This window comes from Cyclopterus lumpus, chromosome 1 (assembly GCF_009769545.1).
Source record: "Cyclopterus lumpus isolate fCycLum1 chromosome 1, fCycLum1.pri, whole genome shotgun sequence".
Lineage (NCBI taxonomy): Eukaryota > Metazoa > Chordata > Actinopteri > Perciformes > Cyclopteridae > Cyclopterus > Cyclopterus lumpus.
The window spans coordinates 9,182,668-9,206,458 of record NC_046966.1 but is presented as its reverse complement, the minus strand read 5'-3'; the positions used below and the strand labels follow the sequence as shown (position 1 = coordinate 9,206,458).

Below are 23,791 nucleotides of genomic sequence, written 5' to 3'. Positions count from 1 at the left end.
GAACGTTATATAACAATCCATTCATTGATTTTATACCTTTTTTAAGTTAAGAAGTCAAATTTACAGCTGGATGTACATACTATATATACTATTCTTCCCCGATGGTAATTTATTACCAAACACGCCCAACTGTTTGGCTCACAGATGTGAAACCTCAGACTGCCGGACCATGACAAAATGTGAATAATCTGACACGGTGTTCCAGAGCCCTCCGATGATTCAGCAGCTAAATTGATCCCGACACCTACTGAGTGACTGATTGCATTCCCAGAACCCCAGTGCATCCCTTCCTCGGCCAGACTATGTGAGGGTGCGTGTGGCAGTGGTTGTGTGTTTGTGTGGGACTGTGGAGGTGATAATCAGTTGTGGCAGGAGGGACTTTCTTGTCCCTGTTGTTGTGCCGCGTGGAGCCGTCCCGGACAGGGACTCCCAGTTGGTCTCTTTATACTCTCCCCCTTCTGTCCTCCCCTGAGCCCACCTCTTCTGTTATTCCCTCTTAAACTTCACTCAGTCAACCTCCTGTTTCCCTTTGAAGAGGCTCTGATCTGTTTTCCTCATCTTTTGACACTTGAGAGAAGAGGGGAAGTGAAGGAACGTCTTGGAAGTGTACACCGTGTGGTTTATAGGGAAAGAGAGAGCTGGAGAGAAGAGGCTGAGGGGCACTTTGCTGCCTTTGCTGCTGTCGATCAGGAGCTTTTCCTTCCTGTCATCTGTCCACGCAGTAAGGGGAGAGAAAATCAGAGAGGGTTGACTCATCAGGATTAGCTGTCTTGGGACTGTGGTAGTTATTTTCGAGCGGGGTGTTTGGGGAAGTTAGGGGTGTTGAGTCTGCAGGTGGTGCTAGGGAGTTTGTTTTGCCATGCAGCAAGCTTGGGACGGGACAAGTAGCACTGAGAGTGTCACGAGAGGCCATACAACAATGCTGGGAAAAGGACAAAGTGGCGGATACCCCCCCGAGACAACAAGTGAACTCTTGCAGAGGTAAGAGAAAAGTAATTGAAGTAGCTGGTGCTCACATGGCCGTATGAAAAATGTATTTCTTCCACTGGGATTTGGGTGATAGCGTTCACAATTACACTGTGACTTACAAAAGTACAGTGTGGTGATGGGGAATGTATTTCTGAAAGATGAATTGTACTGGAATGTCCGCCCGCATGAAATTTCACGCAATGCGTCTGGTCTGAATTATATGGCAATAAAACTATCTGCAGTAAGTCTCAAAACTAAGTTTTTGGATATTTCCTATGAACATACAGCTATGTGTGTATTAGTAAAGACTAAGTACTCTTCTTTAAAGTTGCAATATAATTATTGCAGTAATTTGTATAAAACACTAATATTCATATAAATCCTACAACTATCAAGCGTTGTACAAATAGTGCATTTTCTTCCTCTTAAGCACCTAATATTTGTCACATCAAATGTGAATTGGCTTTAAATCCTCAGTGCAACAACTCACATGTTTAACCACTGAATCAAATCGTATAAAATCAAATCATGTCAAATCAAATATAAAATAAAATTACGTTGACTATTTTCATTTAAAGCCATATGAATACAACCATGTTGCAAGCACACATTTCTTTTAACCTTTGAGGATTTAAAAAGGTTGGATATTTGTATGTTTCATAATATTAACTGAAAACTTGCTCCTATGTCGTTCATCTTAAAATCATCATCTTTAGATAATTGAATATATATAGCTTACAAGGGAATTTTCTTATCAATACAAATATGTTACTGTTAAATAAATAGAAATGATGCGATAAAAAAAAAAAAAAAAAAAAGTAAACATACCATACCTTTTCTAGAAGATTTGGCTACTTTTCTGGAAAATATGTTAATTTGGATATTGGGAAATTTAAAAGTAATGTCTCTCAACCAAAAATGCATCTGGTGAAGAAATTAAAGTCGGGCCTCACATTCAGTCTGCTTGCTCTGCTGCATAGCTGCATCTCAGCACTGGGTGAGGTTACAAGACAGTTTACATATCTTACTGCTAAACTGCAATACAACCAAAATGTGTGTAGTAAGTGAGGCCTTAATGGTTATTTCCCGTCTTTATAAATTAGTATTGTTACCCACATTAGCAAATAGTGACGGCGTCAAGCATGTTATTTTAATATTGATTGAATATCAGATTTCAAACAGTTTGTGATGACACCGTCTTTAAATCTGATATTCAATCAGCCTCAATGTGCTGTACATTGTACCTTCGTCTACTGGAAGCTGACTTTATTGGTCAAACGTGTCATAGACCCTGGAGTGATAATGAAGAGGAGCAAATATTGAGTGCGTATAGTCTGTGTATGTGTTTTTGTGGCAACATTTAATTAGTTTACTTAAGGACAAAGTAAAAGGGTTCAGTGGTCCGTACATGGATTTTCAGTCTGCTGCTTATTTTAGATCAACAACTAATTCAGGATGTACTGCCACACCTGATATCCAGCAGAGTTTTTTAAGATTTGATGTGAGCCAATCACATTTCTTCTGAGAAATATCTTTGGTTGAAGGTCTTTAAATACGCAACCGCTCAAACCAGGTTCCATGTTTGTTCTATTATAATTGCAGATCGAAAAATGCCAAAAAAGAATAGATTCTGAATGCAGCTCCATGCCACATCATTTTATTTCCCTCCTGTAAAAATAAACGAGGCCTATACATGTTTTTTTCCCCCCACTTTCTAATCAAGTCAAGTTTATTTATATAGCCCAATATTGTCAGGCCCATGTAACAGTATTATACAGTAAGGAATAAATATGAAAAGAATAGTTTTGTATTTTTTGGGACAAACACTGGTCTCGACTACTCAATGAATGGTTCAGCACCTTGGACAACAAGGAGTGCTATAGGCAGAAAAAGTATATTACAAAATAACTAACAAAAAAACAACCAAACAAAATGAACATAAAAGTGTAACTAAAAAAGAAATACAGAGTCAAGCAGTAGGATAAGTCAAATTCAAATATAATAAAACCAATAAATTAGGTCTAATCAAATAGGCCCAGAGGGTCCAATATCAGTCTGCTTTCTTTCTTTCTTTCTTCCTTTCTTTCTTTCTTTCACTCTCATTCCTACGGGTTTCTTTTGTCGCCTTTATACTGAATACCAAGGACCTTGTTGTTTGTTCTGTTTGAGCCAGAGTTTTGATGTAATTGGTTGCCGTCTCAGCACCTGTCAGGGTCTTTGCGGTGATAATGTTACAGAAGGAAATCGTGGTCTTAGTACTTCGGTTCTGCCTTTTCAATTGCAGTCATTTCTATACGTATGTTAATTTGTATACAATTAATATAATAATCAAAATCCATTGTACAAAGCAGAATATGAGAAAAATAATGTGTTGCATCAGGACTACTACCTCCGGTATAGGATGTCTCCAAAGCAAGTAAATAAGCAGATAACATGCGGCCAGGGAAAAAGGTAGTTAGTCCCTTTTAGACACAACTCCTGCTACAGTCCGGGTCTGTTGAACTCTTTTTGATCTAAAAAGACAATCTATATACACATATACACATTGGTCATTGCTCTATACACTTGGCTGATCTTCTGTGATTGAGAACATGAATCACTGTTTACAAGTAATTTGGATAAAACTGGACAAACATACAATGGAGTTCGGTATTGTAGAGCAAGGTCTGGAAACTAGTCAGAGACAAATGATATGATGAGCAATGATGGGACTGAAAAGAATTGGCGAGAGTTGTAGTTTCTCTTTTGGTTTGGGGATGAATCCTCTGATGGATTGTACTTCAACATATTTGTAGTCAACGAGATTAGTTCAGCACGGTTAACACATATTGCCTCATTAATTTCCCATCAGTGCTCATCCCGTCCCTCTTTTCCTTTTTCACTTTCCTCATACCGCTCTTTCCCACCTGCTGGCTCTATATCACTCTGGCAGCATGTTACTGAAGGGAAAGTTGTCCAAGCAATGTTGACCAAGTCTCTGCAGATCTTCATCAGCACACTGACGTGTGAATATGCCACAGGAAAGGTAAATCCTACTGAGTCGTGGTTTTTTGTTATTTATTCAGCTTCATTGAGGTTTCACGCTTTGTGTTTATGGTGTTGAGGTTTTTCTTTCTTGAACTGTGGAGCCAGCAAAGCCGCAGCTACATTTAATGAAATGACCTGGAGGCTCACAACGTTGTTATATTGCCTGTCTGACGCTTGAGATTGTAAAAGGAACCTTTTTGCTGTATATATAAATCCTTTAGATGTTGTCTTGCCTTTTCGTTGTGTTGCTAATAGTAAAAACTAATTTAACTTCTATCACTTATGCCAAGTATAACAGTATTGGTCGTTTAACAACATTTTTTTATGTATTTTCATTTTCAGAATTATTCACCCTGGATTTAATTTATTTAACCATGCTGACTGTAAACAAATATTGTTTTTGGAAACAGTTCATGAAAATAAGCTATTCCTTGAGTGTAATTATTTTATACATTCTTAAGCTAATAATATGTGTTAGTTGAATCTTACACCTTTTAGGTTTGCTATCATGAAATAGGATTTCATGCTGCCTGGAGCAGGAAGGTTTTTATTGTAACTGAGCTCTGATCTAACCGTCTGCCCATCTATCTCTGATTGTCTCACTGCATATGGGGTTAAACATTCAACATATTAGTCCATAGCTAATATAACCTGACTGGAGAAGTGAGAGTTGAAGTCCTATCCCACCAAAGGTCATTAACAAGAGCTAATCTGGTAGGGCTTTCCCGCCTGCACATGGCTCTGCCCAAATGCTTGTCTGGACTTAGATGTGGCTGTTTATTAGGGAGCTGGCTTTACTGCCCTGTGGCATTGTGGGTCTCCTTTTGAAATCCGTGGAAATAGTTTGAACAAGCCTGAGCAAAAGAAATGCAGTCAGTATTTCATTTTGTGGTTTCAGAGAAGGACACAGCAGTTTAATCCTGCACCTCAACAATGGTTGATATTACCCATGCCGGCCTAGGTGGTTGTACGAAAAGGAGAGCAATGTGTAAACAATGCGTCTATTTCTTCCGACAAAATTATTTTGAAATTAGGAGGATGTTTGTGAAAGGACCATGAAACCCTCACAGAGACCAGATGGTATCTCCTCACCAGCAACAAATCGTTTCAGTACATAGACACAGGAGGCATAGATTAGTGATACCCCGGTCTCAGGTGTAGGTGAGAAGAGTTTTTCTCACCTTTTGCTTAAAGGGTTAATATTTATTGTGTCGCCTCCTGTAGCCTTCCTACCCCCCCACCCCTCCACCATGTGTTCATTGCTGTGTTGAAGTGTGGCAGCGTTGAATGGCTGACAGTTGCATGGCTGACAGTTGCATGGCACCAGGCTGGGGCCTCCAAGGCCTCATAGTTACCAGGGCCATGTTGGCATCTTCTGTCATGGTCTCGGGGCATCTTGCAATTACATCAGTAAATCAGCATAGGATTTTTATGTTAAAAAAAAAACATGATATCAGCCTAAATCACAAGAATCAGAATGTACCATCCCCTCCAACTTAGACATGGTGAACGATCTTATTTGTTCAAATGAAGTGCCAGTGGCAGGTTCATTCACCTTTCTGTGTACACTTCAAAGTGACAGAAACTTAAAATACAGCTCTCGAACACGCTTTTAGCCGTACATTTATGAGGGTTGCACTTACTCATTTTTAATTGTTTTGTACATTAATTCCAAACTATTAAATGCAGAGATTTCATAATCATCCAGACTTTTTTTTTAAAACACCATTATACCCAGGATTTGTGAAGACATATTTAAATATATATCTTGGCTACTGTAGCTATAAATATGCTGTCACTGGTTGATGCAGTCTTTCCAAACATCTCAGAGGGAAATTTGGAACATTAACATTTTTTTTAAAACTACATTTATTTGCCAATATTAGTTACTAGTTAGACTAACCCCCCTAACCCTTTAGAGATACATATTCTTAATTTTAAACGTTTACGTTATGTTTTGCCTTGCTTCTATGTAGAGCACTTTGTAAACCTTGTTTTTAAAGGTGCTATATAAATAAAGTTATTATTATTATTATTATTATTATTAATAATAATAATTAAAATATAAATCAACTAATAAACTATGATGTATTATTAAGTAGTATTTAGCCTAATTATTACCAACACATTAATGCATCAATAATATATATATGATATATTATTTGACATGGGCCATTCTGCATAATAAGTATACTTTGGCTGTTGGTACTTTAAATATATTTTGATGCTAATACTTTTTGTAATTTGGATTACACTGGATTGGTTTTCTAGTATTAATTTGGTTTTACGTTAGTATTTGTCATTTGGTTTTCTTTTTGCTGTTATAACAGAAATTGTACAACCTTGTGATGTAATATGTTATCCTTAAACGTCACCAAATACCCACCAGTACTGTAGATTTTCGTCTTTGGTTCTAATCCTGATGTCCTCGTGGATAAGGGTTTACAGGCGGTGAGGTGGTCGACTTAGCAGGGCTAACTATCTGGAACAATGGGAGTGGACTGAGGCTTACACGTCTCCATACACTGTATCAACAGAAAAAGGACATCTGGATATATTTACCAATGAGATTTGCGCTTACCTTGAACAGGATTGAGTGGGATAAACCATTTAATCCAGAAATCATCACAGTTTTGTTCTGGGGGCGCCATAAACGAAGCAGTAATGTGACTCATACTAATAAAGCTTTGATGTAATGTTTGTAATGTCTACCACAAAACCGATAAAGATTAGCAGGTTTATAAAGAGAGACAGTTACCTTATTCAGATTGTTACAATTTTGTTCGTACAAAAGCCAATAGCTTCAATATCTTTCCATAGTAAGTTTGACTTTATTGCACTGAAATCATTTGTCAGTGCAGGTGTGTCACTTTTGAAATGGTAAATGAGCTGTAAACACATTTTACTCCTTAGCTCAAACTACAGGGCACAATCAATCAAGTCCTTTGGGACCAGCTCTTCTTCACTTCCTTCCCAGTCCTTAATGCTTAAATATATGAGCTGGCAGAGTTTAAAGGTCTCGGTGTAAGCACTTCTAAATTTAAAAAACATAGCAAAATAATGAAGTGCACTCCCACATAGCAAATATTAGGTGCAGGCTGCAAGACTTTTTTTGTGTTTTGCATAGTTATGTCATTTTGGTGTGTGCATGTATGTGCATTCAATTATATAATAAGAAAATTCAGTACATTTTACACTTCAGATGAGAGTAACAAAACCTCGTCATTCTTGTATTTCATTTTTAACTGGCTGACTTTTGGGCGAGATAAAAGGGAAAATGACATCACTGGGGTCATTCACCCATCAACTCTTGTGGACATTAAATTATCCCACATTATTCATTGCCCGGCCTCTAATATCACTACGGTCAGAAGCAAAATATCCATACGGCATAGAGGTTCCTCACGCCGCATCCACAACGTCGCGCATTGTTTGATTAACGGAAACCAGAAGTCCTTCATTCCCTTAGAGGGAGAATCCCAGTAACAGGCCGTTGTTGCCCATGTGGTCGTTGTCTCTTCGATACGTTGGATCGTCAACTCTTCTTCGGAACCGGAAACGATAACCAGAAGCAGGAAGTGGATGACGGGAGCCATGCCTTAAACTAAATATTAAATTAAACATTTATATACATTTTTACAATGGAATTTGATAATGTCATATACCATACTACATTCCATTACATCTTTTTGTCTTCCCATGATCTCATAAATTATCACTAATCAAAAATCATTGGAACAAAGCCACATAAACTGGTTTGTGTATGACATCTGTCAAAAATACTTGGTTACAGCAAGGTCTTGGCTTTTTGTCCTCTTGTTCTGACCGTTCCTCTCTTCTGTGAAGCAAAAAGCTCTGCTGTGCTGCTCCTGGGATAGCATCAACTAAATAGTTCAAATAGTGGAGTGACAGCTATGACAAAGCCAGAATGGCACTGTCTATATTATTGACACATCCTTTCTTGAATGAATATAGGAATATTGTTATGTACCTGAAATCAAAACTGTGTGCAAGGTTTGTACATAAGTTATCCGATTTATAGCATGTTTCACCAAGAACCTCCTCGTCTTGCTTCTTTTATTTCATGTTTATTTGCAATGGGGATCATTTAAAAAAAAAAAAAGAAGTAAATATTGTATCTTTGACCCCAAGCTGGAAAGATGTGTTAGTGACAGTTAGTCAACTATTTTTTTCGCTTTTTTCCTTATTCTGTTGATCGGGTACTGAAGGTTCTAGGTAGTGTATAGACGGTGGTACGTGGGCACTTTGCTTGAATTCAGAATGATTCATTCCCACCGGTCATCATAAATGAGTCAGACACTGTTTTAAGCACCTGTCAATACTGCTACTGCTGCACTATTTTCTCCTGACAAGGCTATAACATATGTAGGAGGCCTCTGCTACTTGTTGTCAATCAGATGCTCTTGGCATTTGTTCAAGAGATAGTAAAGGGAAGGAAGATGGAGGATTAAATGCTGCTGCTACTTTGCGTGGCACATACAGAGTCGCTTTTTTTGACTTTTTTATTATTATTGTTATACACCAAAAACAAAGGGGACCTTGCTGAGCTGAGGGACCGGTGTTAAAGAATGCAAGAACACAAGAGCAACGCACTATTTGAGCCTGGAGCAGAGTTTTCTGCACATGCAGACGTGCTCAACAGCTGGCCAACTTGTCGGTACAGTCAGCGTGGTCACAAATTCAGTCCACACGGGGCATGTGGGCATGTGGGCATGTGGGCAAGTGCTGATGACAACATTTCACACCTTTTGACTCCCACAAATCCTCGCATCTACATAGATGTGAAGGTATAATGTATGCTTTAGCGCAATAAATCATTTACAAATCAAAATTATTTGCTGCAGAGTGACCAAATAGACTAGAATGTAGATGTTTTTATGATTCTTATTCTCAGCTCTCATGTTATGGAGCGATATATAATGTGACGGTAAAAGCGTTTGGAGGAGAATGTATTGACAGCACAGGTTTAACAGTAAGAGAGAAGGGCTTTCTAAGTGACACGTTAACGCGCCCCCTGTTTTAACGCAGCCGCTCTGCTCTGTTGGGCTGCCACCAACAGCTGAGGCCCGGGGAGATTGTAGCACGTGTGCTCACCCCAAAGGCATTTTGCTTTTGTCCAAACGGTGACAGGGCCCGAACACAGGACATCACATTTGCAGTTCCTCTGCAGCACACAGGTGCAGCACACACACACACACACACACACACACACACACACACACACACACACACAAACACACACACACAGCCTGTGAGCAGCACCATTAATATATATATATATATATATATACATTTTTATTTTTTTTCTCAGTCTAAAGCTAGATAGATGCGTTATTCGCTCTGCACAAGTAAGTAAATTAAATAATTTAAAACACAATTAATGACAATAACACATTTGGTCTTTGCAAATGGAAATGATGTGAGTTTATTTGAATATAGGGCGGAGCGGGTAAGTGAGGCCCGATCTCAGGAGGTTACTCGAGATGCATTCAAATGCCAGGTGTGAACTGAAACACACTTTGAGCTGTCCACTCGTGACCTGATCACCCAAAACGCATGTTAATGTCAGGTGTGAACGGGGCCTGAGAGCGTATTGGTTTGATTAATGACCAGGTGGGTCGGTCAGGAGTGGAAATTGATGATTTGTTCCTGATATATAGGCCAACATATGACTTGCCAGTGTGAGAGCATGGATATTGTGTATTATAATGTAGGCTTATTTAGTTGTATGTGGGGCAGCAGAGTGAATGATGTATTTCCCATATTTGTAAGATATATTGAGCAAAAGTAATAATGTTGAGTGTTTATATAAACAAAAATATCAAAGGCATGAACCAGTGATCCACTAGCATGTGACGATGCATTTTGTTTGTTGGTGTGATGGTGTTATGGATGCGTGTGCTCACATTTGCCTTGTGTGTGTGTGTGTTGTGTGGATGTACTAGTGTATGTCTGTGGGAGCCTGTGGTTGTAGAGGCAATGCATTGTAAACAAATCTGGCACAAAGTAATACTAACAATGAACTTGTACTACAGCGTGGTGATAATCTCTGTAAACACTATCCCTTCTCAGGGCTCAAGAGTTTATGGCAGGATTGGAGGCGGGCGACAAACACAAGATAGAAGACACATGACGTAGATACAGCCCCGATATTAGTGAAGGATTTACTCTAAGTTTGTGTTTAGGATTTTAATTAGTCGGTTACATAAATCTGTTTGTGATTAGCTTGAATTCTACCACTGTCAGGTGGCCCCCATCCCATCAGCAGTGCTGGCTATGTATAGGTCCCTAATAGCAGAGATGCCGGTCTCAGCCTCTCGACCCTGAAAGAGAGGGAATAACAGGCAGGCAGAAGGAAGGCAGGGGGTGTTAATTACCTCCCAATACTTATTCATAATCACCAGATAAATGATCACTTAGTGAAATATGAGTCATCCATTCTGACGTCAATAGGGAGGGACTGGCAGTGCCAGGGAGATGTTGATGTGTTTGTTAGGCCACAAAGCTTTGAATTATCTTGGCTCAAGGAAGAGGTCAGCTGGTCAAGGCTTTAGCTGTATCAAATGGTTAATATGATGTCAAGCCTACTTGTAACTTTGTCAAGTGTCCAGATGTGTGTTTGCTAACAGTGTAATTGATTGTGTGCTAAGAAGTTCGGACCAAATTCAGCGACAAGGTTTTGCGCCTCCCTTTCCCACTGAATTGCATCTACCTTTGCTCGATGCAATGACACACACCTATCAGGACGACAAGGGGACATCCTTTTTTGGCTTAAGGTGAGCGAGTCATCTGTTTGTGGTCGGCTGGTCTTTAAGTCGAGGGAACATGTGGCCCAAGGGTGAAGGTGATAAAACATTGGTATTTGACGGTGGTAGTATAATCTGGCCGCGGGGTTACCAGTTTTATCCCCAGCACGTTGGCAACTTCTTAAAATGCAAATTCTTGAATGGTCACCAAGCCATATTTTCTTTATCGAGTTGATCCACTATCAAGTCCCTGTAATAGAAAAACTATTACTGATTATTTAACAGTGTTGTGACACGTTATCTAGACCCATGTTACCCCGTCATTGCACTCCATCCAAAAGAGGGTTTTTCAACATTGTTATATGGACACATGTCCTTGTGAATATAACAGTTTATGAGCTGGAGGGGTTCAGGGCCTGTCTACTTTAGTAGCAGGTAGCGTTAGTAGTAAACGTTTGTGTTGCTGAACTTAGGTTGATCGGTAAATCTACCGTCAACACACACTTTGCCTTGTAAAGTGTGCGGTACGTTGGGCATATTCTCTGGCAGTGTCCCGTTGTGTATTTATCATTCGAATGCATTGGACACAGTAGTCTATGAGTTCTAGAAGTAGGTATGAAAGTATTTCATAAAAATAGTATATCAGTATAGTGGTTCCAGAGCATGTGTGATTATTCAGTTTCTTTTTTTTCTTTTTACATCTTGTGTGCGCAAAGCACTGAAGAATTGCCAAGCTGACGTGTTTGTTGTTGGGGCAGTAAAATAACATGTGCTGGTTCTAAAACTAGCTTTTATGTGTTTCGCTTGTCTTACATTCTCAGATTTATGGGTCCGGGGTCAGCAGTGTCTCACAAGGACATAGATGTTGTTTTTCCATAACTATTACCACCATTAGTCTAACTCCATCTAATTAGTTGCCTGTGTGTTTTCACAGACTCTCGTAAACATGTAACTGATGAAACGTATCCCTGTTAACACTTCAATATGTTTTTGACCATGTGTGGTAACGAGTGGCAGCTTGAAGAAGTCTGGTGATTTGTGGCAGTATTAAAATACAGTTGGACATGTAATAGGGTTGGCTCAAGTTACTTTTAGACCCGTTCCTATTTGTTTTCCCTCTGAGGCGAAAGTCAGTAAGATGGTTAAGACTGCTCTCCGTCTGGCACATTCAGAAAGGCTGTATAAATTAGTGTATAAAGTGTATAAATTATCAGACATGGCATATCCCCAACACCTTAGTGCCCTTAATGCCCCTTAGTCCAGATAAATGGAGGTTGTTGCTACCGTGTGGCATGGTCCATAAATTAGAGATGTCGGGATGAGTTTTTTCTTTTTAAATGAATAAACTTCTTTGCGTTCAGTCCCGACAGAAAGAATTGGGGATGTGATACAATTACATTTTTTGGAAATATACATTATATTTGAAATGAAACAGATTTTGGAGGATAACGTAAGTGACTTTCAATTTGGATGTTCACATTTATATGAGGTGAGCCGTGAGCACACATTGCCCTGTTTTAGACCCGAATTTTAGGACAATCCAGCAGGACAATGATCAGAATCATACAAATAAGGCAAACATGTTAAGTTATGATATTTATAGGACATTTTAGAAATGTTAATGTCTTTTGCAATCAAGGTTTATAATTATTACTGTTTGACTAATTTCGCATCCCACTGTTTTGATATACATAATGTATAAGAAATACATTATGTATATCACAAATATAAATGTACCTTTTCATGTCCTCTTTTGGCTTTTTTGTCCCAGCTGTGCATTTGACTTGTGTAGTTGTTTCTGTTGGTAACATTTTGATAATGTGGTCTAGTGTCCGAGTTGCTGTGGGGAGAGTTGAGTATTATGGAGCAATTTGTGTTTCCTGGATCTGGTGCAACTCTTTCAATAACGAGCACTGCAGCTACAGTTACACATTAACCTAATCACTCTTTCCTAAAGCTATTTCACACTTTAACCGCAGATTTTACACCAGTGAAATCCCACAGAACTTTGGAACAGGGTTATATCCAGGGATTAGATTTAAATGGGCCGAGCAGGATGGCAAGAGGAAGAGTAGCTCACATGAGACCACATTGCCACCGGTGAGAACCACTCAATCTGTCACCAAATCCACTTTGTATTATCTTGCCCGTAATCAAAAACCATGGCACCATGCCAAACTGTCTGTGGCATAATAGTAAATAAATGAATGCGAGACATCGATGAATATATTTCCCAAGCAACAAAAAAAAAATAGTTTCACAATGCCTCTAACAGAGCTGAGCAAATGTTGTTTCATTAACTGCCTTTACATCAAAGAAAGATTCCAGTTTGTTGAGAAATACACAGGAAAAGGAAATTCGAGAATGTGTTTACGTACAGTGCAATAAACTGAATATACCATGCATTAACGCACAGTTGGTCAGTACTCAGGAAAGCGCATGTGCCTCCTTGATGTAAAAAATTTATTTACCTCTAGTCTGCAGTTCTCCATCCCTTGTGTGATAAAGCCCAAACTCCTCTTAAATTCAAGTGCCATTGAGTGTCTCAAAGTGTGCAGCAGCAGGGGTGAACATTTTTATATATTTTGGGTGTAGTGGTGAGTCATCTAAAGGTCTGTGGGTCTGTAGTGAGTGAGCACAAACCTTATATAACACGAAAATAGTTACTTTGGAAACTAGGACAGGTTATGCATCATCATTTGTATTGATGGAACCAGTTTGAAGCTCACAGTAAAACAAATATTTAGTTGTGTTTGTTTTGGGGCAGAGGGAGTATTATTGAAAGTGCATGAGCACTTTATTTTGTCAATACACTCATTACTGTTATTCAGCTCTTGTGTCTTTCAGTCTGTCACACATTGTTCTTTTTCCACTATTATCATATTTTTCCTCTTTAGCCTGATGGACTTGGTCATATGTTCAGCCTCTCTAGTCTTCATACTTGACAAGAGAAGTACATATTGACTAACTATCATATTTGAGTCTGATGAGCTTAGGCCAACTAACAATAATAATAATAACAGAAACATTTGAATTTTTTTATTGGTTGGTGTCACGCTAGTAGTTTGAGAGCATTTGTCTAACCAACAAAACAGCCTGATTTACACTAATGTACAGTAAACTACACTGTAGCATATTAACATAATTAAGCAGTATATGTTACAGCCACGACTCCATCAGGATCTATAAATACGCCATTTGAAAGCTTGAAATCTCCTCTCGAATCCTGAACCTAACCCTTATCGATATTATCGTCTTGTAATGAAAGAGTCAAACAAAAACAGAATACATCCAAGTTTTCAGCACACGGCGAAGATAATTCCGTCTCCTGCTTGTTAGCCAGATGCTAACGTTGTACCATATTGAAAACAGGTGCCATAATAACTACATACATGTTTCAATACAGACACACATAACACATCATCAGTCATGACCCCATTTTATAAATTAATAAATTATAAATATGAATTATAGTAAAGATGTTACCTTTTCTGAGGCAGCTAACTCCATGCTGGGATCCCCAGGTAGAGTCAGGTGTTATCCATTTATAATACTGAAACCTTTGCCAACATGCTGCAAGACCCGACTGACAGCAGTCATTGTCACTTAGTACTTAGTGTATGTTAAGGTCACGTTTGTGCTAAATACAGAAATTTTTGCAAATATGTCCATGTTTCGTGACGTAGTGCGCATTGGGCAAACTAAAACAAGTGGAGGGGACCGCGGACAAGGGCGTCCTCAGCGAGTTGAAGAGGTTAATAAGATTACTCCTTTATATCTTAAAGACAACTTTGCATTCTTAATCTCCATTTCCAACATTAATCTCTTGGTGCTGTCTCCGAGGTAGAAACAATGTCTATTCCTGGCCTCAGCTATCAGCCTCAACCGTACCAGTATCAGGGAGTGTCGGGATGAAGACATGTCTGTGTGTGTGTCTGTGTGTGTGTGTGTGTGTTATCTGCGGAGACACGGCTAAAGAGGAGCCGAAAGTGGGACAGCAGAAAGGGTGAAACGGGAAACACTTGAAACAGGGAGAGAGATGGCGAGTAAGAGAGGTGTAGATGCAAACACGGACAGAAAGAGAAAACTATGCTTTCAATGCCTGGCAGTTTGAGCAACACATTAGGAATCAAGCATGCTGACGGGCCACCTAAAATACCCCGTGTGATGAAGGAAGTTGCTTAGAAGGCGTCTGTTTGTCAGCACAAGGTCAACACCCACGTTGAAGACCGATTCCTCTCCCAAGTGATCGAGTGCTCCTCAGGGAGGTAGGAGGGCACAGGTGCCTGGCCACTGACCTCCTCTTTGAGATAGCCGTTATTAAGTAATTGGCTGTAATTGCGCCGCTGAAATGAATCTGTTCTCTCCCTTCCACTTTTCCTCTGAGCAATACGATCTGTTTTAGATTTTTAAAAACCTGGCGAGTCAGAGTGTACGCTGCAGGTAAAATAAATAAAATAGTTATCATGGGTGCTGGTCTGGGAGAGCTCAGATACAGCTGTCAAAGTCTCATAAATGTGAAGATAACCTTCCTGCCTCCCTGCAGTGTGTGGATTTGCCCCTTTCCCCCGTGCAGATAGTGAAGATAAAACCTCTCTCTCTCAGATTGGCTCAGTGCGAATGCCTTCCATCGCATAGATCACTTTCTGTCAAATCCCACCATGTCATTTATCTGACACCCTCTTCCCTACAGCTGGCAGCTCCGGTTTCCAAACTCTCAGATGCCGTGTGCAAAATAATGAGTTTTTTAATTTAGTTTAGAATGATCTCTGCACAAAATGATCGCTACATCCTGATACCGTATGTTTTTAGCTATAACATTATGAACCACAAAGTGTCCTAATTGTTTCTATTTTACGAGTGTGTGTTATTTCAATGAGAAGGCTCAAGAAATCCCTCGCTGGTCATCACTCCATGGCATAGCCAACCCATTCTGTCCACCAGCTTGAGGAGGATTTCTCACTTGAACCGGGGTTTGCTGGACGACTTTGCTGTTTCCCCCTTTTGGTTTATTTATCATTTCGGGGGTTCTGCCAAGCAGCTGTTGGAAACGTTCTCTTGCTTTTTTATTGTTTGGGTAATTTGCACTTGATTTGAGCAGCCTGTGAGGCCTGCATCTACAAAAAGAGAATTGTAGGGATGAGTGAAGCCACTCATGTTGTACCAAAGGTCTTACACATAATATAATGGGATTCACCATGTAATGGGATGGGAATATATGGGGGTCATTTAAAAGAAAAAAATCACTTTGAAATGCAGACTTGTTTGGTATTTATTACATTAAGTGAACAGCTAAGCCTGCTGTAATCGCTGATGCAGGGGTTTTATTTAAGCTTTTTTGTTTCCCGAGCAGTCTCTTGAACCACAGGGCTTCCCTTGGCATTCAAGTTCAACCACCTGTCGCAGTGGCGCAGGGCGTGGACGGTTTATTTACTTTCAGTGCTATATGCTTGATTTGACTGTAATTCTAACTCCCTATGAATGCACAATATTACACAAATAGCACCGGGAACAAGGGCAATTAAGTTATTTTCTTTAATGATGGCAGGTGAGAAGGTTAGTTTGTCTGGCCACTGGCTAGAAAGTCACAACTGGGATTGATTGTTATTTGTAAGCATGGCGGCAGTGACAGATGGTAAAATGTGAAGCTTGCTTTGGGACACAGATGGGGGAGAGTGAGAGTGAGGTAAGAGCGGAGAGAGAGGGGAGTTATGAAAGGAAGGAGAGAAGGTTCGAAGGAGGGGTTGTGGAAATCATTGCTACGTCACCTTGCACACCAAAATAGCTCCGATGTTGCCGACCACTGTCAGGGAAGACTCCAGTGAGGGGTCCCTTACTGTACCCTGCAGATGCTCATGAATAGAACGAATTAGTAGCATGCCAAAAATGTCATGGTCCATTTTATGTTTATATTTGGACCCGTAGAATTTCATATAGAAAAATGATGGACTTTTATTGTGTCACTGGACAGCTCAGCAGCAACTAGTTAAACAATGTTTTACTGTCTACACCCAGGCAGCAGCTATAAATAACTATTTCAGTGCAGCAGGAAAAATGGCTGGTCAGACTCAGTTGTCAAAGCCAATACAAACCCTCCCCCACTCCTCATGTTTCTTCATCTTGTGATGTTTCCTGTGCTTAAATCACTACCTGGGAAATATATATTTATCTCGTCCAATTTAAACAACACTATACCTTTTAATATTCGTTATCCCTGATTTGGCTCACCTTTTTTTCCCCTGTACTCCCTCTTATGTAGTAGTTCTCAGCTCTTTGAGTTATGGGTAAATGAAGGCACGGTTCTTTTGTCAAACGTGTGGCAAACTGTGACAGGAGCTGTAGCTGCTGAAGGTTTTCCGTTCAGCCTGTGCGGTCGCCATCCTACTTTTTGCCGGCAGCCACTTTGACAAGCCAGATGGTTCTATGATGTCATTCTGTCCAAAGTCCAAGAAAACTGTTCGGGGACACAGTCACCCGGCCCCCAGCTCCTGGTTTGACACTCAATGTCAGCGGATCACAGGTAACTTGAGGGCATTGAAAACTAACCACAGAACACCTCATACGTCAGAAAAGAGGTGGTGTTTGAGTGTATTGTTTACATTTAAAAGCTTTGCCGGTTCACTTGAGAAAAGTGCATAGTGAGCACAGTTTAGTCCAGGCAAGAAAAATATTAATTGTGTGCTTTACGCTATTGTAAAACTTTCTTCCTGAGTTTTGTTTCTTCAATTGAGGCTTGTCGTTAAGCTTACAGGGATATTTTAAATCTTAGCAAATGCCCCAAACAGGTGTCACTCTAAAGTCCTCTTGTGGGCAGTATGTCAGCAGAGCTCCAAAGACTAATTGCAGATTTCCTGCTAGGGGACCTATTTTTTGGAATGCTTTTAAAGTTTCACAGTCGGGCGGCAGCTGTCAAGTCAGAAGGTGCCTTTTGACATGTATGTTTCTCTGTGACCCCAATATCCTGTGTTACGCTGTTCAAATGGTTGAAACAAGATCACCTACAGCTACCATGTGAGAGGGGAATGGAGAAAACCGTTTCTCCAGCGTAGCTCTCCCAGGGTTTAGTTTCTTGTCTCTGGGTCTAATGTGTGTTTGTGTGTGACTTAGTCCGTGACTCAATGCCAGGCATGTAAACTTAAAGGTTTATTTGACAGTGATAGGCCAAGGCCGGGAACATGCGATTCAAGTCACCTCACAAACTTTAGTTTACCTTTTGATAGTACTTCGTAAAACCCTGTGACTGATCCCGGCCATAAATCGGCCCGTATTACAAGCGTCATCAGAGAAACACGGTATGAATCGAGGTGCTGCCTTGCTGTGGACAAGCCACCCTGATGGTGGTCATGAGCGGCCAGACCCTGTGTCTCTGTGGCCTGGATGCCTCACCCATTGCTAAGGCGCCGTAAATCAGCAACCACCCCGTTTGAAACAGTGCCAAATGCGGAGCAAGGCAAGCTGACCCTGCTTCCTCACCCATACCTCGCCCTATGAAACCATCTCTCATGGCACGATGGGGGCTATGTGTCTGATTTGTTGAAAAGTTAAATTAAGGCTCTGGAATGTTAGTAACTGTTTTCGCCATATCGGGAAGCATAAGGGTTGCATGGTCTTGATTTGTGTCCTGAGTCTGAAGTTCATGTGTAATTGTATGCATAACTCTCTCTCGCACCTGTGAATGTGTTCTTTTCAATGAGCACTCTGTCCTGTCTATATTTAAGATTTAGCAAATGATGTATAAAGAATTGCCAAAAATATCTCTGCAGCACTTTAATGTCAAAGGTGAGTTCCCAAAGTACGATAATATTCTAAGTCACAGAATGTAAATCAAATGTAAGCATCGCGACTCCCATTCTATCAGGCTGAGTCGGAGCGGCTGGTCAAAAACAGCGCCCTCCTGTGGCAGGCTGATGCATCCCTATCCGACCTCCCGGGGCCTGCTATATAGCAATATGTGGGACCACCTAGTGGGCCATGGAAGAAGTGTTTTATAAGACACCTACGCCGTGTGTGCTTTCCCCTCCTTCTTCCCACGATCATTAACTCTGTCCTATCCTACCACACAGTGGCAGGAAACAGCAGACCTGCTAAACAATAGAAAATATTAGACACAAAAAAAGTAAATAAAAAACGAGTGAAATCCGCAAGTAGTTGCAAGGTTTTAGATAAACACCAGTGTTTCCTTTTTTAGTTTAGAATACAACGTTCTACACTCCAGAGTGGACGGTGTTATAATCTCAAACCATTTCAGCTCCAAACGTTCAAGTTAATCTAAATCTAAATAACTAAATAACTCAAATACATATGGAAAAACAATGTGATTATCATGCATTGTGCAATTGTATTATTTATGTAAGGTGCCTGTTGGATATCTTACTGGTCTCAATTTAAAATGTAGTTGTGAAAATATAACCTGGCACATATAATGATATATATATATAATTGTATATATATATATATATATATATATATATAATAATGACAGTGATAATATATTCAGGTAACATCCCTTTAGATTATCGAATGGCACGTATGGAATTGGCACAGGATACAAACCGGCTTGTTCTCTCTGTGCCGTCGGGGTGTGCCGCTAACAGATGGAGTGACTGTAAATCTGTCAGGGTGATTTCTCCGTCGGAGATGAATGCTTGTGTGATTATGTAAAGCACTCATTTACAGTTGCTAAAAATCTATGGATGGAGGCAGAAATGAAAAATGATTAATACAGTAGATGCCATTGTTGGTGTACATGTATGTAGTTGTACGATATTTTGATTTATGGAATATCTGTCTGTGTACTTCTTGGTTTTGTCTGCAAGAGACAATCATTCTGAGTAATTCTGAGTAATTGTTAATAACATTGCTTTGCAATAAAATATAAAAATAGACAAAAAGGTAATAAAAGGAAAATAATTACATTAAATTGCATTCCATTTTTTGCCATCTTTAATTGATGTGTGATAGAACATAAAACTGAAATCCAAACAGCCCTTTTATGAAATGGTATATTAATAAGAGGTATTCAAAAAATACCTTTGATATTTATAATAATTTATCTGTTGAAGGGCAAACATTTCTGTGAACATAGGAATAATAAATAGCTTGTTGAATCATTCATATGGAAGAGTCAACAGTTGGCTTATGGATCGACTTTACTTTAAATATCTTTTTATGCTTATGCTAATTTCTGGTAATGATTAAAAATATTATATTAAAATATTAATATATAATATCGAAAATATTTTTAGATTTGTTAAATGTTCAAAGGAAAAATAAATTCTGCATACAGTTAAATGGAGGACATGATATGAAGTGTTAGCTCACATAACACTTTTCAAGTTACTAAATTTCATATTAACTTTTTATTGTTGTTTAAACCTATGACGAGTAATGCCAGTATCGATAACTTCATTCATCTGGGGGATTTCCCTTTTGGAATGGATGGGGATACATTTTTTTCAAAGTATAGAAGAAGTCACACAATTAATCCTTATTGCAGAGCTACAACATCCACGGTGACTGAGATGAGTGTGGACATAACATTATGTTCTTTGTCCATCAAACCTCACCAACAAAACGGGCTGTATTTGTTAGTGGTTTGGAGTTCTTAAAAGAAAATGCAATTCATATGCCTTTGAGAGGAGGGATTTGATACCACAAAAAATTGGATGTGGCAGTAGATTAATAGTCATTTTGCTGTTAGTGTTTTCTACTACTTTGAACCAGACTGACGACTCCACATTAATCTCTATGTAGACCAAACTGCCGCCGCCGTGCAAGGCCTCCACAGTGAATACGTTCCCATGTTGGTCCTCTCTCACACACACACACACACACACACACACACACACATACCGACCACTTGTGACTTTTCATCACATGCAGGGGAGCAGCGTCACCCACATAGGGTGAAGACCACTAGACGTGATGTTATGCTAATGTACATGTGCCAGCATAGTCGTCATGTTGGTGGGTAGAGACTTACGCGTCAGTCTCAGACAGAGACAGAGGTCAGGCTGCAGACAAGCAGTGCAGATTTTAGTGTCAGAGGTGCAGCTTGGACCTCCGCCGCCTGTCTTGTCAAGGTTGGTGTGTTTCTGCAATACGTCCAGGTGCACTGGACGACTGTTGTCGTGCAGTGTACGAGGTGGTAAGTCTTGTCAGCTGCATTGAGTTGAGCGGTCGGCAGTGAGGCACGATTTATAGCCGTCTGTAGAGCTGCGGTATGTTTGGACATTGTGGAATATTTTGTTGGATGTTTCAGTGGACTCTGTCGCTGGACTTGAATCCTTCCTCTAATTTGTTACTTCCTGCATTGAGGCTCTGTGAACGGATTGGGCCCATGTGGCGTTTTGTTATGACTACGGAGCTGCCTCAGATCTTTGTCAAAGTGAGTGTGTGTGTGTGTGTGTGTGTGTGTGTGTGTGTGTGTCTGTGTGGTTTTGAGAGGACAATGTGACTCAGAATTAGACTTTCAAAACAGAATAGATTTGTAATTTCAAAATTGTTTTGATGAAATATACATATTTGATGCAGTTTGCTTAAAGTGTCACCATAACTTCTATCGTGTTGGAAGGCCGCTGGGTAAATCATTTGTTGAGATGTGCACAGAGAGATGTTGACCTTTCAGATTAGTTGAAATATTTTGCATTTTGTTATTTCTAGTTTTAAAATTGAATGTTGTGGCTTTCTATTGATATCAATGTTATAATTCAGATAATTTCCTTTTTTTGCAAAATGAATGATGCAGCAGTGGGTTACTGTTCAATTTGAACAGTAAATTGAGGAGTAAATTGTTGCCAATAATTGTTCATTTTTAATTGTTACCTTTACTCGGTTGATTGGAGTCTGGCCTCGGGAGCATTTCAACCATAATATTTGAATATTTGCTTAAATGGAAAATGTATTTAGATGTTTGTTTTAAACAAATGTATCTGTAGACCGGCACTGGACAGTTAACAGGGAAGCCTACTCATTGTCACTTTATTCAATGTAAAATGTACACTTTCCCATGTTCATGTAGTGGATACTTGGTCAAAGTAAGAAAGAAAAGTCTGCAAAGGCAGAATTACCAGAGTGGATCAAATAAAATGGGACAAATCAGAAAGATTACAATTTCACTCAGGTCAAATGGCCATAAAAGAAAGATATATCTATAGATAAGTTGACTTGATTTGACCTATAGTGTTTTTCTGTATACGCCTCGTGCAGGTTAAAGCATTGTGAGCTGAGAAAGTACATGGACTCTGAACCCTGCAGACAAAGGTAATAACGCATTCTGCTACTTCCAACTCATGTATGTCGTACATTCACTACAACGATACAAATACTGCTTTTAAAGTGTGAAACAGAACAGAAATGAGTTTTTGTGCAGTATTTAAATGACCACATGACGCTATTCTTAAGACTCGGCTAATGAGCTCGTCCAGAACATGGCTTTGACTGTGAGGGGCTTTTTTCAGCTGTCAGGGGTTCAGTCTCGAAGAGCAACCGTTACACAGGAAGAACAGACTGGCTTTTCATTTGAAAAATCTAAAACATAAATCACAGCCAATAATGATATCTGTATATTAAATGATTATTTCATACATAAAGTTTTCAATAACAATAGAGTGTAACAAGATTAAAAATAATGAGAACTTACAGTAAATAGACCTTGATCCAAGCTCTCTGGTACAACTTAGAAGTTGGTTAAACTTTCCAGAAATAGTTTCTAAATATATAAATGCATTTTTTAAAGGCCTTTAAGATGTATTTTATGTCATTTAAATTATGTCTCTAAAATGTGTTTTCTTCCTAATACAACTGACTTTATCACTACTGATAAATGTCATTATTGTTATTATTATTAATCATTCGCTTTTTTTACTGCTACTGAAAGCCTAATGTAAGCTCTGGTCCCCAGCATTAGATAAATTAACAAATATTCTTGAAAGTAAACTTTTTGCTCAATGTTTGTTGTGTTTTTTTTAAGCCATTTGTGTTCCTAGTTCAAGTTTATGATAACAAGATGTAGATTATACATAAATAAGATCTGCCCAAATGCAGAGACCAAACAATGCGCTTGCTTTAGCAGATTTAGTAAGTGTTGCCCAATTTCTGAATCACTTGAGTTTTTAAATGTGTCATTAACCAAAAAGAGCAACTAATTCATTTGTAGGGTTGTATACACATTAGAGATACTACACATATTTAGCTAATCTCTCTGGTACTCTTTGATAACAAATATTCTACTAATGCACTACAACTCGCATTTAAAAAAAAATGGATTATAAATTAATGTAAATGAGAAAAGGTAGATATTCCACAGCAGTTGTAGTAGTAGGAATGTTTCCAGGCTTTGTCCACTATTGCAAAATAAGATAATTAAATCACAGTAACACTGTGACACTGGATTCTCCCTACAAGCTTTTCTCTCTGCCCATCCATCTCGAGACCTATTGTCCCTTTCTTCATCACAAAATTGGTCTAAAGTGTCGACACACTGTGCCAGGAGCACAGGAGTCCATATTAGTCTTTTAAGGACGTGTGAGTCGGGAGGGCAGCTCCAGTATTTATAGCTGTGAGTCATCAGCTGGAATGGCGTAAGTATATCTCTCCATCAGCATGCTTGCTCACTTAAGAGCGTGGACAATTGGCAGTGAAATTAATAACTGTCAATTGTCCAAAAGTGAGTCAGCTATCATAATTACACGTGTAACTCCTTAGACTGTGGTATGTGATTTTATTATAGGTCTGTTTTATGTTTTTGTTATTGTATGTATCACAGATACATAAAACTTAAACCATGCAAACCACCTGGTTCTTTAACTTAGTGCACATATTTTAGCCAGCTGTTTTCTAATAATAAATAATAATACAACTTGTTGTTGTAAAAATGTTTTCTGAACAAAGGAAGAAATGCAAACGCAGCAAAAATATTTGAATATTTGAAAAATTGTTGAAACATCAGGAAAAATTGTTGAAACATCAGGAAAAAAATATTTTAATGTATTTTTCAACATTCAGCTTTTATATCAGGAACACTTTTA

The 23,791-nt window shown here is 39.1% G+C and overlaps 1 protein-coding gene across 1 annotated transcript in view; it reads left to right on the top strand.

Moving 5' to 3' along the window:
- Positions 1-859: 859 nt before the first annotated feature.
- The window catches only part of rbm20 (RNA binding motif protein 20), a 39,158-nt gene continuing 16,226 nt past the window's right edge, over positions 860-23,791 (top strand). Inside the window, exon 1 of the mRNA XM_034546031.1 lies at positions 860-981. Within this exon, the coding sequence (XP_034401922.1) occupies positions 860-981 (122 nt within the window). The remainder of the gene's footprint in view (positions 982-23,791) is intronic.